This window comes from Dromiciops gliroides, chromosome 1 (assembly GCF_019393635.1).
Source record: "Dromiciops gliroides isolate mDroGli1 chromosome 1, mDroGli1.pri, whole genome shotgun sequence".
NCBI lineage: Eukaryota > Metazoa > Chordata > Mammalia > Microbiotheria > Microbiotheriidae > Dromiciops > Dromiciops gliroides.
The window spans coordinates 231,976,203-231,993,429 of record NC_057861.1 but is presented as its reverse complement, the minus strand read 5'-3'; the positions used below and the strand labels follow the sequence as shown (position 1 = coordinate 231,993,429).

General features: G+C 37.5%; 1 protein-coding gene across 2 annotated transcripts in view; it reads left to right on the top strand.

Annotated features, from left to right (window-relative positions):
• The window catches only part of NDC80 (NDC80 kinetochore complex component), a 52,035-nt gene that overhangs the window by 3,250 nt on the left and 31,558 nt on the right, over positions 1-17,227 (top strand). For both annotated transcript variants that reach the window (XM_043968901.1, XM_043968830.1), the window contains exons 2-6: positions 1,769-1,878; positions 5,979-6,071; positions 13,080-13,203; positions 13,301-13,473; positions 15,500-15,602. In XM_043968901.1, coding sequence (XP_043824836.1) covers positions 1,778-1,878; positions 5,979-6,071; positions 13,080-13,203; positions 13,301-13,473; positions 15,500-15,602 — 594 coding nt within the window. In that variant the 5' untranslated portion in view covers positions 1,769-1,777. The remainder of the gene's footprint in view (positions 1-1,768; positions 1,879-5,978; positions 6,072-13,079; positions 13,204-13,300; positions 13,474-15,499; positions 15,603-17,227) is intronic.

The following is a 17,227-nucleotide window of genomic DNA, read 5'->3' as shown; positions in this document are numbered from 1 at the left end:
TAGGTAGTGTGACCCTGGACAAGTCACTTAACCCTGTTTGTCTCCATTTCTTCATCTGTAAAATGAGCTGGACAAGGAAATAGCAAACCACTCTAGTAGCTTTTCAAATTATCTCTCCTAGATTTATTTTTCAGGTCAGCTGTTTTTCCAAGGAGATATTTCATATTGCCCTCTATTTTTTTCATTCATTTGGATATGCTTTACTGTGTCTTGGTTTCTCATAAGGTCACTAGCTTCCATTTGTTCAGTCCTAATTCTTAGGCAGTTATTTTCATCACAGTTTTTTAATCTCCTTTTCCATTTGGCTTTTCAAACTGTTGACTTTTTTCTCATGACTCTCCTGCATCGCTCTCATTTCTCTTTCCAAGTAGCTTTTCCAAGAAAACCCCAAATGGAGTCAAAAAGAGTCAGACACAATTGAACAACAGGGAAGTCTTCCCAGAGGTGTCATTTAAGCTGAGTCTTGAAGTTTAGGTAGAATTTCAGGAGGCCGAATTAGGAGAAAGAGGATTCAAGGCATAGAAAAAAGTATGAGCAAAGGCAAAGAAGAGAATGTGCAAAATGTGTTCTAGAAATTACAAAGACTTCAATTTCACCAGAGCATAGAATAGGAATATTTTTTGTGTTATGGACCCCTTTGGCAATCTAATGAAGCCAACAGTCCCCTTCTCAGAATGATGTTTTTAAATGCAAAAAAATAAAATACATAGGATTGCATTGTAATAGGAGACCAATTCCATTGGAATAAAGATGGCATTTTATTCCCCGTCCAAGTTCACGGACCCGCTGCGGCTATGTAGACCTTAGGTAAAGGTCTATTGACATAGAGTATGGGGGAGGGCAGCTAGGTGACACAGTGGATAGAGCACCGGCCCTGGATTCAGGAGAACCTGAGTTCAAATCCAGCTTCAGACACTTGACACTTACTAGCTGTGTGACCCTGGGCAAGTCACTTAACCCCAATTGCCTCACCAAAAAAACCACAAACAAACATAGAGTATGTGGGGAAACATAGTATGAGAAATGACTTGAAAGGTGCCATACTGGAAAGCACTTTAAATGCCTACCTAAGAAATTTAGACCCCCCCAAAAAAAATATTTGAAATCTCCTCCTAAGAAAGGCAAAAGGCAGCAGTATGAAGAACAGATCAAAATGGGGTAAGCTTATCAGCAGTTAAAAGGTTGTTGCAGTAATTCAGAACCAGAATGAGAAGCACCAGAACTAAATTGGTAGCAGTGAGGAATGAAGGGAGGGATCAGGGTGAAGACATTACCCAAGTGGAATGAACAGCACTTAGTAACTTTTTTTTGGTTTTTTTGTTTGTTTGTTTTTTGGCAGGGTAATGGGGGTTAAGTGACTTGCCTAGGGTCACACAGCTAGTAAGTGTCAAGTGTCTGAGGCCGAATTTGAACTCAGGTACTCCTGAATCCAGGGCCAATGCTTTATCCACTTCGCCACCTAGCCGCCTTGGGGGCAGCTAGGTGGTGCAATGGATAAAGCACACTTGACACGTACTAGCTGTGTGACCCTGGGCAAGTCACTTAAACCCAATTGCCTCACCAAAAAAAAAAAAAAGAAGAAAAAAAGAGCCTCAATAAAAGGAAGTAATGGGAGGAATGAGATAGAGGTTTTTACACATGAGAGTCTAGGCTCATTGACAAAAGCAGTGATCTTTACATTTTTTTAAAGGTTAGTAATTGCTTCCATACTTATTACTTTGTACCCTCCTCCACCACATTCCCAATAATATTAATTTAATTTACTCAGCTCACAAGGATGAAGCGCAGTTCTGTTTCCACTGGTGCTGCTGGCCGCCAGTCCATGCAGGCTTTGAGATCACAGGACTTCAATAAACAAGGTCTTTATACTCCACAAACGTAAGTATTACTGACATTGATCCGTGTCTGCACATCTTAATACTGGAAGGAAGGAAAACTGTACAATTGGAAGATTCTGAAAGTGGGGATTATATCGTGGTGAGTAGCAGGTCTGTAGGATTAGAAGGCCTGCCTATTGCTCACTTCTTCCAACCACTTGACCTGATCTTAGGTCAATGAATGCTGAACTAGATTTGGTATCATAAGGAGATGTTGCATCTGTCTCAGTTGTCATCTAAACATAAGTAAAAACTAAGACATGGTTTATCAGAAAATTCTGTACCATGTCATTTAGATCGACCTGGGATTTGCTCTCATGTAGAAGAGATGATGGTAATTCATAAAAAAAACTACAAATGTCCTCTTAGGTGCCATGCCTATGATTCCTATAGCTGCCACCAGGTGGATGAGGGTATCTTGAATTTTGGTGAGTGGCATTTATTACACTTTTTTTTTGCAGGACAATGAGGGTTAAGTGATTTGCCCAGGGACACACAGCTAGTAAGTGTCAAGTGCCTGAGGGCAGATTTGAACTCAGGTCCTACTGAATCCAGGGCCAGTGCTTTATCCACTGTACAACCTAGCTGCCCCATCACACTTTTCTTTATTGTTTTTCCTATAAAAATATGATCAACAGAGGTAGAAAACTTAGCTTGAAACAACCTTACATTCATTTGTTAGATGACCTTTTTTATGTGGTCTGCAATAAATTGGCATGCATTCATTTAGCACACTTTTCATATCAACATATTTGACAATCAGAGTAGGATGAAAAGTGATGACAATTGTTCTAATAGTCCTTCAGTGTGGAGTGTTATTTTGACTACTTACTACCTGTGTAACCTCCAGCAATTCACTTTCCTATTTATTTCTTCATCTTTAAAATGGGCATAACAGGGGACTTTGGTCAAGATGGTAGAGCAAAAGGTAGCAGATCAATCCAGTTTCCATGTAAGTTATGCATAAAGTATAAAAGACCAAATAATGATTAGATAATAGTCATCTAACCTTGGTTGACAGAAGGGGACCCCCAGAAGCCTAGGAAGAGGATCCCCAGCAAAAGAACAAGAATGAGGCAAGCACAGCACTAGTAGGTTTCCCAATTCCCACATCCTCAAGGTATCCTGCTAGTGCTGTGCTTGGCTCATTTTTGTTCTTTTGCTGGGGATCCCCTTCTCAGGCTTCTAGATGTCCCATTTTGTGAGTTGGGCCCAGTACAATCAAGAGAACACTTTAATGAAGAAGAAGTGTGGGGAGAGGTGGAAATCTCCCCAGAGTGTAAACTAGAATGGCTAGCAAAGCTCTTAAGGAAAAGGCAGGGGTTCTTCTGCATAACCTAGAGACTCTCCAAGTTTTCAGCTCTAGAACAGAACCAACCCTGACAAACTCAAAGAGCTTAGTGCTCTTGGATATAATGCTCTATATCCAAAGTATATGGGTAAGCCTGGGACACACCAGCACTTTATGCAAAGCAGGTACCTTTGGAGGGGTGGGACAGTGCCAGAATCTCAGACAACATGAATCAAGCTCAAATGTAGCCTACCATTCCATCCTAGCTTCCAGCCAGTTGGAGCCTAGCCCTGACAAAATGTCCCACTGAAGACAACTTGAAATATGAATGAGCAGATGTCTAGAACACAAGCCTACAGGGGAGTAACTGCACAGCACTTATGGGCAGTACTACAGTGTGAAATTCAGAGCGACACCCCCCTGCTGAGAAAGACATTGTGAGAACCAGGGCATCACTGCCCTGAGGAGAAAGCATGTTACTAGCATCTGGAAGTCACATGTCATGTCAATCAGTGGTACCAGCCAATAAGCTAGGAGCTGTGTGGGGGGACAGCTCCTCTTGCAGTCCTGCAGAGAACTTCCTCTGGAGAGGAACGGGAGATCTTTCTTTCCGTTGGAGGTTGCTGTAGGAGCAGCAGGTACAGGGAGCTAGGCTCTTTCTTTCTCCACGTGTTCTTTTTACTAACCCCTAATATACTTTAATAAATACTTAATGCCCAAAGACTGGTGCTGTATACTTCTAATTTAAGGCAAACACTCATTAGATTTTAACCATAGCAATTAGATTTTAAACTTCACAACAGATAGCTTGCCTCCAAGATCTATTAGAATTCCTGGAAGAGATGAAAGAAGCTGAAAAAAGATCTTATAAATGAAATGAGAGTTCTAGAGCAGTGGTGTCAAACTCAAATAAAAACAAATTTCTGTGTCTGCATATTGACTTAGAAAACCACAAATTAACCTCCTTGTTGTATTATATATATTTTTTTTTTTTTGCTAAACATATCCCGGTTATTTTTTAACCTGGTTTCCAGCAGGTTTCTTGCTTGACTTACCAGTTTGACACCTCAGCTTTAGAGGATAGAATTGGGAGGAGAATAAACAGTTTAGTACAAGAGGCATAAAGTAAAAGACTCCCTGAGAATTAGCTTAAAATAAATAGAGGGGGCAGCTAGGTGGCTCAGTGGATAGAGCACTGGCCCTGGATTCAGGAGGACCTGAGTTCAAATCCAGCCTCAGACACTTGACACTGACTAGCTATGTGACCCTGGGCAAGTCACTTAACCCACATTGCCCAGCAAAGCAAACAAACAATAAATAAATAAATAGAGGAATGAATAAATTAAATACATGATTCTGTTAAAAAGCAAGAATTATTGAAATCAAAAGCCAGGAAAAAAATCAAAGAAAGTGTAATGTCTCTGATAAAAAACAACTGACCTAGAAAATAGGTCAATGAGTGATAACCTAAGAATACTCAGACTATCAAAAAAAGAGCTTGGATACCATGTTCCAAGAAATCATAAAAGAAAATTGTTCAGACCTATTAAAATCAGAAGGCAAAGCAAACAAACAATAAATAAATAAATAGAGGAATGAATAAATTAAATACATGATTCTGTTAAAAAGCAAGAATTATTGAAATCAAAAGCCAGAAAAAAATCAAAGAAAGTGTAATGTCTCTGATAAAAAACAACTGACCTAGAAAATAGGTCAATGAGTGATAACCTAAGAATAATCAGACTATCAAAAAAAGAGCTTGGATACCATATTCCAAGAAATCATAAAAGAAAATTGTTCAGACCTATTAAAATCAGAAGGCAAAATAAAAATAGAATTCACACTGAAAAAAACCTCAAGAATATTGTGGGAGGTATAATCAAAATCCAGAACTTCCAAGTTAAAGAAAAATACAGTCTGATCCTGACTGTAGTTCTTGGTACTTTGAAGCTGTCTACAGACAATATTTTTCTTTAACTTGGAAGTTCTGGAAAAATATTGTCTGTAGACAGCTTCAAAGTACCAAGAACTACAGTCAGGGGAAGGAAATAAACATTTATATAGCCTCTACTATGTGCTAGGCACTATGCTAAGCCCATTACGAAAATTATTTCATTTGATCCTTACAACAACCCTGCAAGACAGGTGCTATTATCCCCTCAGTTGAGGAAACTGAGGCAAACAGAAGCAAAGTTACTTGCCTTAGGATCACATGGCTAGCAAGTGTCTGAGGCCAGATTTGAACTCTCATCTTCCTGACTCCAGGCCCAGCTCTTATAAACTGTACTACTTACCTGCCTCTATAATAGCACTAGTATAGACAATACAAATATTGACTAAACACCAATGAATATATATATGCATATGTGTGTATGTATATAAAACTTAAAATCTTTCTCCAAATACTTTCTTTTCACAAGTATTTTATATACAAATACTTGGGGATAAATGGTACTTCACACTAAGCTTCACTTGTTATTGATTGCTTTAATTTATTCTTAAGTTTTACTGACTGTTTTCCCCATTTAGAACTTCTATACTTCTAGCTATTTTAGTCTGTTGTTTTTTAACCTATGTGTTACAAAAAACTTTTCTTAACAAAACTTGGGTCGTTTTAAAACTAATAGTTTCCTCCAAAAGACAAAACTTGAAATTATATCAAAAGTGAAAAAGTGAACAACGTAATTTCTTTCTGACAGAGTCTATTGTGTGTTCTCAAGTAAGAACGGTTGCATCCTAATGAAGAGTGAAATTTCATTTATTTCTAGAGCATTTTGTTTTATAGAGTTGTAATTTCTTTTTTCTTAAAGCAAAGAAAGACCAACCTTTGGGAAGCTCAATACAAGTAGACTTACACCTGGCACATCCACATCTGAAAGGAAAATCAGCCTCTTTGGTAAAAGGTAATATTAATTTTGACTTTTTTCTTTCCAATCAAGCAAAAAAGATTTATTGAATACATTCTACAATCCTGGCATTGTATCATGGTTTTGAAGATCCAAAAATAGCCTCTTGTCCCTTCTCTTTCAGCTCCTCTCCTCTCCCCACCACACTAACACCCCCAAAAATTATCATAGCCAGTTAAGCTGGAACCTACAGTATAAGTCTAGGTTGCAACCAGATTTTAGAGGCCTTTAAATCCCAAGCTGAAGAGTTGTATTTTAATCTAGAGACAAAATAAAGATCAAGAAAATTGAGTAGCAGAGTGACCTACAATTTAAGAATATTGATGTGACAACTGTGTAGAATATGAATTAGAAAGGAGAGAGACTGAAAACAGGGAGCCTGATACCATTAGGCTATTGTGATGGTCTAAGACAGGAATGATATATTCCTGAACTAGGGAAGATACTTGTGTAAGTAGAGATAAATGGGTAGATGTGAGAGGTGTTGCAAAGACAGGATGGCACATTAGACGTGGGTGTTGAGAGAGGAAAGAGTTAATGAGTCCAAGATTGCAACTTTAGGTCACTAGAAAGATAGTGGGTGATATCCATCAACTGAATCAGAAATTTGGAGGAGAAATGGATTGGGGCGGTGGGGAATATATAAATGAGTTCTGTTTTGGACACGTTGGGTTTGAGATGCCTTCAGGACATCCAGATGGAGATATCCAGGAAGCAATAACATAGAGATGTAGCTCAGGAGAGAAATTGGAACTGGGTATATAACTTTACCAGTTGTCCACATCCAAAGAGTAATTGAAGCCATGGTAGCTAATGAAATCACCAAGAGTATAGAAACAGAAGAGAACCTAAGACAGACTAGGGAAAAACTCTTTAACAAGTAAGAATAGTAGCAAGAGAACAGCATCATGAAAAATGCAGAGAAAAGATAAGAGTATTCAGGATGGTGGTTGGTAATCAAGAGTTGCTGAGATGTCTAAAAGAATAGGATCTAAGTTCAAATCCGGCCTCAGACACTTGACATTTACTAGCTGTGTGACCCTAGGCAAGTCACTTAACCCCCATTGCCCCACAAAAAAAAAAAAAAAAAGAATAGGATCTAAGAAAAATCCATTAGATTTAACATTAAAGAGATTGCTGGTGGGGGCAGCTAGGTGGCACAGTGGATAAAGCACCAGCCCTGGACTGTTAAGGGCTAAAATTCTAGCTAGTCTGTCTAAAATATCCAATGAGTGGTCACCAATAAATTATAAGCTTTAGCAAGAGTTAGACTTTTAAGCGTTTATTAAGGAGAATAAGAATTTGGTAAAGAGAGAAGAAAGGCCTAGATTCCTATCTATTAAAGGGAGAGCGCATTTCTAGCTGCCTTCTCCACCAGTATCCCCAGGAAAGAGAGCGAGACTGAGTGCCAGTCTCTTCCTTCTTCCTCCCACTAGCTAGCGTCACTTCCTGATGCCAAAGAAAAGACTCCTGGTCTTGCCCTCAAAGACCTTTGCTTCATGGGTGGAACTTTTCTACAGTAAGTCTCCAGCAGATGGCGTCATTCTAATCGTTACAGGATTCAGGAGGACCTGAGTTAAATCCGGCCTCAGACACTTGACACTTACTAGCTGTGGGACCCTGGGCAAGTCACTTAACCCTCATTGCCCCACCAAAAAAAGAGAGAGAGATTGCTGGTAACCTTTGTCAACCGGACTTTTTCTAGAACTTGTCTCTAACCTATGTATGACCAGCACAAAATAGGCCAGAGACAGGTGTCAGGAGTTACAGAGAAAGTTTATTTTCTCCTGCAAGGACTTATATGAATTGATGCTGACTGAGAGGAACAGAACCAGGAGAACATTGTACACAGTAACAGCAACATTGTGTGATGAACAACTGTGATAGACTTGGCTCTTCTCAGCAGTGCAATGATTCAAAACATTTTCACAGAACTCATGATAGAAAATGTTCTCAACATCCAGAAAAAAGAACTGTGGATTATGAATGCAGATTGAACCATACTGTTTCTACTTTTGGGCTGGTTTGTTTGTTTTTTCATTCTTTTTTGAGGTTTTTCCCTTGTGCTCTGATTCCTCTTTCACAACATGACTAATGCAGAAATATGTTTAATATGATTTTATCTATATAACCTATATCAGATTGCTTTCCATCTTGGGGAGGAGAGAGGGAAGGGAGGATGGAAGAAAAATTTGAAACTAAAAATCCTATGAAAACAAATGTTGAAAACTATCCTTACATGTAACTGGAAAATAATAAAATCCTTTTTTTTTTTTAAAAGAGTGGGGGGGGAGAAGAAAGTTTATTTTCTAAGTGAGGAAAAAGGCTTGCAAGCAAGGTGGAGCTGTAAACACATGTGCAGGGGCCCCACCCCTATTGGGGGAGACCTGTGGTGAGGAGATCTCAATACTTATAGTGACTGCTCAATGAATTGTAATCCTAACAATGAGGGAGCAGCAAGCATTGGACAAGTTTAATTCACTGCAGGATGTTCTGACTTTGTCCACTGTTTTAATTTGACTAGAGAAGACCTGGTCAATTGTGTGACTATAGCCCAGAGGGTGATTGAAAGGATTGTTGTCCTGCTAAGCTCAAGGCGAAGCTTGCTTGCTGGGCCTTGGCTCTGGAAACAGGGAGTCTAAATTTTACTTTGTCACTTTGAAGACAGCAGAAACATGATTTCAAATGGCTAAAGAGTAGAAAGCGAAGAAATAGAGGAAATGAGTGTTAACAGTCTTTTGGCTTCAGAAATGATGAAAGATAGAAGATAGCTTAAAAGCATGGCAAGGTCACAAAATTTTGTTTTTTGTTTTCATGATATATAATACCTGACCATATTTATACAAAGCAATGGTAAAGCCAGTGGATAAGGAGAGATTGAAAATGACCAAAATAGGGGCAGCTAGATGGCTCAGTGGATAGGGCACTGGCCCTAGATTCAGGAGGACCTGAGTTCAAATCCGACCTCAGACACTTCACACTTACTAGCTGTGTGACCCTGGGCAAGTCACTTAACCCCTATTGCCTCACACACACAAAAAGAAATGACCAAAATAGAAGTGATCAAAGATGCAAGCTCCCAGAGATCATAGCTAATAGCTAACTTTTATATACTCTTTATGGTCTGCAAAGCACTTTTAACATATCTTAGTTCATTTGTGAAGAAGTTGCTATTATCCCATTTTACAGATGAAGAAACTGAGACACAACATGGTTAATTTGCCCAGAGAAACACGGTTAGTAAGTGTCTGAAGCAGGATTTGAACTAAGGCCTTTCTGGCTATACATCCAGCACTTTATCAATTGCAGGACTTCTTAAACTTTTTCCAGTCGTGACCACTCTTCATCCAAGAAATTTGTATGTGATTCCAGGTATGTAGGTTATATAAAATTGGTATACATGACCTTTTACTGTTGCCAGATTTTTTGAGGCACCCCCCTACACATTCAGTTACATGACCCCTATGGGGTCTCAACCCACAGTTTAAGAAGCTAGGATCTATTGTGCCACCTAGCTGCCTATTGTCAACAGGCAATCACAACTCATGAGACTTAGGTGAAAAACAGGTTTATTACAGGAAAAAAGAACATTCGGGGCAGCTAGGTGGCAAAGTGGATAAAACACTGGCCCTGGGTTCAGGAGTACCTGATTTCAAATCTGGCCTGATACACTTGACACTTACTAGCTGTGTGACCCTGGGCAAGTCACTTAACTCTCATTGCCCTGCAAAAAAAAAGAAAAAAGAACTTTCATGGAAACCCAACAGGCTTGATTTTTTTACAGAAGTTTACAACTTTTATAATAGCAGGATAAAGGGAGGAGGGGAACACCCTTAACACTATCCAGTATGTCAGTAAGTGCATAAAAGACAGTAGCTTTTAAAACAAAGTTATAATGGTTTATTTATAAAAGAACATTTAATTGGGGTTTTTTTAATGGAGGAAAGGGGAATGATCATATGTTTCACAGAATTATATGACATAAAAGGTATGTTTTGCCTTCCATGAAATTTTTTTAATTAGGTCCTAACTAAGAAAGAGCTGTTTTTGTTTTCTATAGAGAGCGAATTGTTTCTTTAGTTCTTTGGGAAGTGAGAATTTAAATTACTGGCTTATTGTTCATTTAAAGTATTGATAATACATTACTGAAAGAAACGTATTATTTGTAGCACACAAAGAAAAAACTGAATATCCATCAATACTTAAGAAGGGATGAAAAAAGGGAAGCACACAAAAGGGAATTTACGCTATAGTGGAAATAGTGACAAAGGGAATAAGATCTGGGTTCTAGTTCCAGTTTTACCACTCATTATTTAACTTTGGATAAGTCCTTAACCTCTCAATTACCACATCAGTCAAATCTGTATGCCAGACTTCATTTTTCTAAGGTGCTTTCAAAATTCTAAAACACTTTCATTCTCTATCTGAAAGACAGGTGGCAGTAAGTAAAAATGAGAGAGAAAAATTACTTTCAACTAAAAATTAGCTTCAGCAAACAATTCAACAGACCTTTATTAAACGATTACTGTATACAAAGTACTGAGCTAAGTGCTAGGGATACAAAGTCAAAAACAAAGCAGTCCAACATCAATACAGATAAGTAAATATAAGTTGATTTCAGAATTGATACGGCACTCACAGCAGGAGGAAGGGAGCTTTCTTTAGGATGTAGCACCTGAGCTTAGCCTCATAGGAAACTAGGAATTCTCGGAAACAAAATTAAGCAGTGGCCATTGTAGACAGCCAGTTCAAAGTTAGGAGCATCTCAGTTTGACTGTCTCAGTTTCCTCATCTGTAAAATATGGATAATAACAGCACCTAACTCCCAGGGTTGTTGTGAGAATTAAAAAAGATAATATTTGTACCATGCTTCACAAACCTTAAAGTACTATATAAATCCTATCACTGATAATGATAATAATAATGATGATGATGGTGATAATGACTTTTGATTCGCAGTCAGGAAAACCCAAGTTCAGATCCCATCACAAATGCTTACTGAAAGTCACTTAACCTTTTTCAACCTCAGTTTCTTCATATTTAAAAATGAGCGTCATGGGGCAGCTAGGTGGTGCAGTGGATAGAGCACCAGCCCTGGAGTCAGGAGGACCTGACACTTAACACTTACTAGCTGAGTGACCCTGGGGAAGTCACATAACCCCAATTGCCTCACTAAAAACAAACAAAAAAAAGAGCATCATAATAGTATCTGCCTTAGAGGGTTGTTTTAAAAATAAAATAAGATATGATATGTGTAAAGTGTTTTGTAAACCTTAAAGCACCATAAAAATGTTGGTTATTACAAAGTCTCTGGCCAATTAAGAAAAGTAGAATTTGCTAGAATGGCTAAAGAATAATCTTCTGTCATTCTACTGCAAAATACTTCTTCAATAAAACAAAGATTTTCAGAGATTAGGAGGAAAAAAGAAGATTTAAGAGGAGTAATATAGTAATTTTGGCACCAGTCTAGCTCTTTTCTGATTTGAGAAAAAAAGACTGTCCTGGAATTTTATGCAGAAAATAAACAAAATGTGAGCAATTACAAAAGATAAAATAGATCATTTTGTTTAAGTTAAATTGAAAAACTTTTGTACAAACAAAATGTATCTAGGATAAGAAGGGAAGTAGTTTAGCTAGGGGAAAAAAATCTTCTTGTCAAAATATTTCTTATGAGGGTTTGATATCCAATATACATAGACAAGGGCAGTTGGTGGCACAGTGGATAGATCACTGGCCCCAGAGTCAGGAAGACATGAGTTCAAATCCAGCTTCAGACACTTAACATTTACTAGCTGTGTGACCTTGGGCAAGTCGCTTAACCCTCATTGTCCCACCCCCAAAATAAACCAATATACATAGACAATTAATAGAACCATATGACCAAAAATCATTCCCCAACAGAGTAGTTGAAGAATATAAAGTTATAAAATTAAAGCAGTCTATTAACCTTATGAAAGAATGCTCCAAGCTACTAAAAATAAAAGCATATCAAAACAACCCTTAAGTTTCACTTCAGCAAATTGGCAAAAATTACAAAATATTAAATTAGTTAGTATTGGAGGGTTGCGGACGTATTGACATGCTAATACATTGTTGGTGGGGTTGTGAATTAGTCCAACCATTCTGTAATAATGAATTTGGAAGGGACAGCTAGGTGGTGCAGTGGATAAAGCACCGGCCCTGGATTCAGAAGGACCTGAGTTCAAATCTGACATCAGACACTTGACACTTACTAGCTGTGTGACCTTGGGCAAGTCATTTAACCCCCATTGCCCTGCAAAAAATAAAAAATAAAAAAATAATGAATTTGGAATTGTGAAAATAAAATGACTAACATGTTCATATCCTTTGACCTAGCTATTCTACTGATAGGAGGCCATTGACAAAAAGAAAGGCTCAATAGACATCAAAATATTTATCATTGCACTTTTTGTAATAGCAAAGAATTGGAAACAGAGAAGATCTCTTTCGTTTGGGAATGGCTAAACCAATTTTAGTACATTAGTTATAATGGGATATTACTGTGCTGAAAAAAAACCAATGAGCATGATGAATGTAGGAGAAGTATAGGAAGGCTTATATGAACGGATGCAAAATGAAGTAAGCAGAACCAAGAAAACAATATATATTATGACTACAACAGTGTAAACAAAAAAATAACCACCACAAAGGAATGGAAACAATGTTGTGAAATTATAGATATAAGAAAACACCTTTTTTCCCACTCCTTTTCTAAAGAGTAAAGTAAAATTGTATTTTTTCCTTTTTGAAATAGTGTTAAAGTTCAAAGTAAACTAATAATCGGGGTAGCTAGGTGGTGCAGTGGATAGAGCGCTGGCCCTGGATTCAGGACGACCCGAGTTCAAATCCAGCCTCAGACACTTGACACAACCCTCATTGCCCCACCAAAAAAAAAAAAGTAAACTAATAATCTAGAGTTGGCTAAAGAAATATACATGTAGAAGAAAAGAAGAGACCATTTTCACTGCTTTTATTTATTTCCAGAACTAGTGGGCCTGGATCCAGGAACAGTCTGCTTGGTGTATTTGGTGGCACTGAAAAAATCAAAGACCCTAGACCACTTAATGACAAAGCATTCATTCAGCAGTGTATACGACAACTCTGTGAGGTATTCTACCAATTGATGTTTTAAGTCCTCACTGTTAGCTTAGATTTTCAATCAGCAAATAGTTTATCCTATTACAAAATAATAACAATTCTTGTAGTTTCTTACAGAAAATGGCTATGCCTTCAGTGTATCCATGAAATCTCTACAAAGTCCATCTGTTAAAGACTTCCTGAAGATCTTCACTTTTATTTTTGACTTCTTGTCGCCTTCTTATGAGCTTCCTGATAGTAAGTTTGAAGAGGAGGTTCCAAGAATCTTGAAAGATCTCGGGTTTGTATATTTCATGGATCTAAAAATATGAGGAGAAATATTCAGAGCATATATTTGCACCAAAAGAGTATCAAAACTTAAGAATATGAAAATAGCATGATTATGTGGTCAGTCTATGGGAATGTTTAAAAGATCATTTTTACCAAAGTAAATTGTGATTGAGAAGCAACTTGGCATTGTAGGTAGGGGGTTGGCCATGATCCAAGACTAGGGTTAAAATCCTGGATCTTTATGATCCTGGGCAAATTGTGTGATCTCACCATGTCCAGGGCAACTGGACTAAGAACATAAGTGTATCTCAGCCGAGAGTGTTGTCAAACTGGAAGTCCCCTACATTGATGAAATCACAACTGATTATCTTGTATTCAGCTTCCTACGTTATGCTTTGGGGCAGTATAATGCCACACTATTATATTTTTGTGTTCCAAAGGAAGTTGTAGAGCTGACTGTGATGCTTCGATAGCTTACCAAGCTTTTTCTTGCTCTTACCTCCACCTCATAAAGTCTCTCTCTTCCTTTATACCGCAACTCAAACTGAAATCTTCCTCATGAAGCTGTTGCTAATACCCACAAGCGACTAGAACCCTTCCTCTAAAACTACTTTGTACATATTGTTACAGTATTTATTCTGCTCTGCTAACCTCTTCAAATTCATTTTTGACAGTAAGGTGGATTTGAGTAAAGAGCAAATGACTTAATTAGCTAAATAAGGAAGTTACTAGCTCTGGTTTTTTACCCTCATCCAGACCACTAATCTTTTCACTCCTTAGTACTTTTCAGACTTCTGAAATTAAGCCCCTGTTTTTTTTTTTTCACTTAACTTCCTCCAATTTGACACTGTTCTCTCTTCTTGAATTCTTGGTCCTTTTTTCCTATCGCCACTTTCTCTTTCCAGACCTCCACCCTGGATCATTCTAAATTTCCCTCCTCTGTTCTCACACAAGAGCAGCTGAAGTGAGTCTCAACAACTGTGGTGACTAGGTACATTTGAAATTCATATTATACAATCTCAACTGGCCCCACCCTGGAGCAAGCCAGTTGTCTCATCCACCAGAAAAGCTATTCCAAACCTTCTCTTCCCTCTTTAAGGCTTCCACACGTCCCTTTCACTTTCCCTCAACTGAGGATCTCTTTCCTTACTAAAATTTGATATTAGTTGGCATGGGGGCCCTTCTCCTTTTCTCTTTATCTTGAACCACTTGACATCATCTTCCACTTTTTCTTCCTTTCAGTCTGATGAGGTGAACCTTTTTACCAAGTCTACCCCTTCTACGTGTGCACTTGATCCTATCCGCTCCTGTCTTCTCCATCAGATTGTATCTTAAAGGTCTTTTCTCAGTCCTTCTCGACCTTTATGCTACATTTGACACTATTGACTACCCTCTCCTGTATGTTCCCTGCTTTCCGGATTTTTATGGCATTACTTTCTCCTGATTATCTTCCCCTCTTTCTCACCCCTCTTTCTCAGTCTCCTTTGCCTAAATATAAAGTCCTCTGTATAGCTTTTAATGCCCCATAAAACGTTGCCCTTATACATTACTCCCCTTCCAGCACTTTGTGATTAAGCCAAAATACAAGTCTCTCTGTTCCTAACATACACCTCTCTCTGTGCCTCTGCACTGCCCAGCCCCCATTTCTGAAACATACTCCTCATTTACTTCTGCCTCAGAGATTCCCTCTTTTTGACACATCTCAAACGCAATCTTCTGCATGAAGTTTATCCTAGAACCCACAACTGCTAGCACCTTCCCTCTATCTAAAACTCTCTTGTGTTCAACTCCTTTTTATATGGTTATATTTCTTTGTTGTATTTTTATATTGTATATGTTTTAATATAACCTTGTCTAACTTATTAGAAAGTAAGCCACTTGTGAGTAAAGATAGTTAATGCTTTGTTATATGCCCAGTACCTAGCGCATTGTAGGTATTTAATAAATACTTGTTAGTTAATTGATTTTTTTATGAGATGCTTATTTTATCCACTAGTAGGTTTAACATATTAACTACATTATTGTTGCTTTTATAGGTATCAATTTACTTTACCAAAAAGCTCCATGTATACAGTGGGAGCACCTCATACATGGCCTCATATTGTGGCAGGTTTGAACTGGCTTATAGACTGTGTTAAGGTACTGTTTGAATAAAGTAAGATTAAAACAGTTGCTTTTTAAAATATAGGGATATAAAAATAAGTAAATAAAATATAGGGATATTTTGTATCCCAAAATAAATAAAGCATATTTTCATAACTATAGTTTTACACAGCCTCAGCATAAAGTATTTTAATTACCTCCAGTAGCATCACAAAATTTTCATTCCAAATTAAAATTCAAAAATCTTTCATTTAAAAGTAAATTTTTTTAAATGAAATAAAATTTCTTTTAAAAAAAAAAAGTCAATTAAAAGGGCAGCTAGGTAGCAGTGGATAAACCACCAGCCCTGGATTCAGGAGGACCTAAGTTCAGATCCAGCCTCAGACACTTGACACTTACTAGCTGTGTGACCCTGGGCAAATTACTTACCCCTCATTGCCCCTCAAAAAAAAAAAAAAGAGAGAGAGAGAAATTAAAACTAAATAGGTAAGGCACGTATTATTTAGTTGATGACTATTTTTTCCCCACAAAGTTTTCTTTTCCAAAATTCTCTTGTCAGAAAACACAATTTAAATATTATCTACAAAAAGTGAATTATTTTACTATAACCATAGCTAATATTTTCCACCTAGATGTATAGGCTCTAAAATTTTAAGTTACACAAATTAGTAATTTATTTTAATAGTAAATCATTTTGTAAAAAAAAGAAAAATATAAATTTTTAAACTTCAAAATATTTAGGGGCAGCTAGGTGGCACAGTGGATAAGGCACCGGCCCTGGAGTCAGGAGTACCTGAGTTCAAATCTGGCCTCAGACACTTAACACTTACTAGCTGTGTGACCCTGGGCAAGTCACTTAACCCCAATTGTCTCACCAAAAAAAAAAAATTTTTTTTAACTTGATTTTTCTCTCATTTTCATGCTTAAAAGATTATACGTCACTAAACTTTTCTGAGTTATTGCAACATAAGCTTTATATTGGGGAGGAAAAGAGATTTCTTTACATTAGTACTTTAAAAGATATGTCATTTCATAGAAAATGTTCTCCACATCCAGAAAAAAGAACTGTGGACTCTGAATGCTGATTGAACCATGCTGTTTCTACTTTTTCTTTTTTGAGGTTTTTCCCTTGTGTTCTGATTCTTCATTCACAATATGACTAATGCAGAAACATGTTTAATGTGATTGTACATATATAAGCTATATCAGATTGTTCTCTGTCTTGGAGACTGGGGAGAGAACAGAGGGAGGGAGAAAAATTTGGAACTAAAAATCTTATGAAAACAAATGTTGAAAACTATCTTTATGTGTAACTGGAAAATAAATACTTTTATGATAAAAAAAAGAAAAAGGAACTAAAACAAACAAACAAACAAAAAAGAAATATCATTCCATTGAGTGGGCACTACTTATATAGGTCCATATCTCAGTCTCCCTGTATTTCATGATTTCCTGAAAAAATCATCTTCTGGTGGCCAGTCTTATGGTGCTTAACCTATTAGCACTTCGGCCACTAGGTGGCAAAGTCGATGGGGTGGGAGTCTTCAGAAGATCTGAATTCACATCCTATCTCATCTCTGTGACCATGGACAAACCAAAACTTCTCTCATCCTGTTTCCTCATGTGTAGAATAGGTATAATAATAGCACCTACTCACAAGG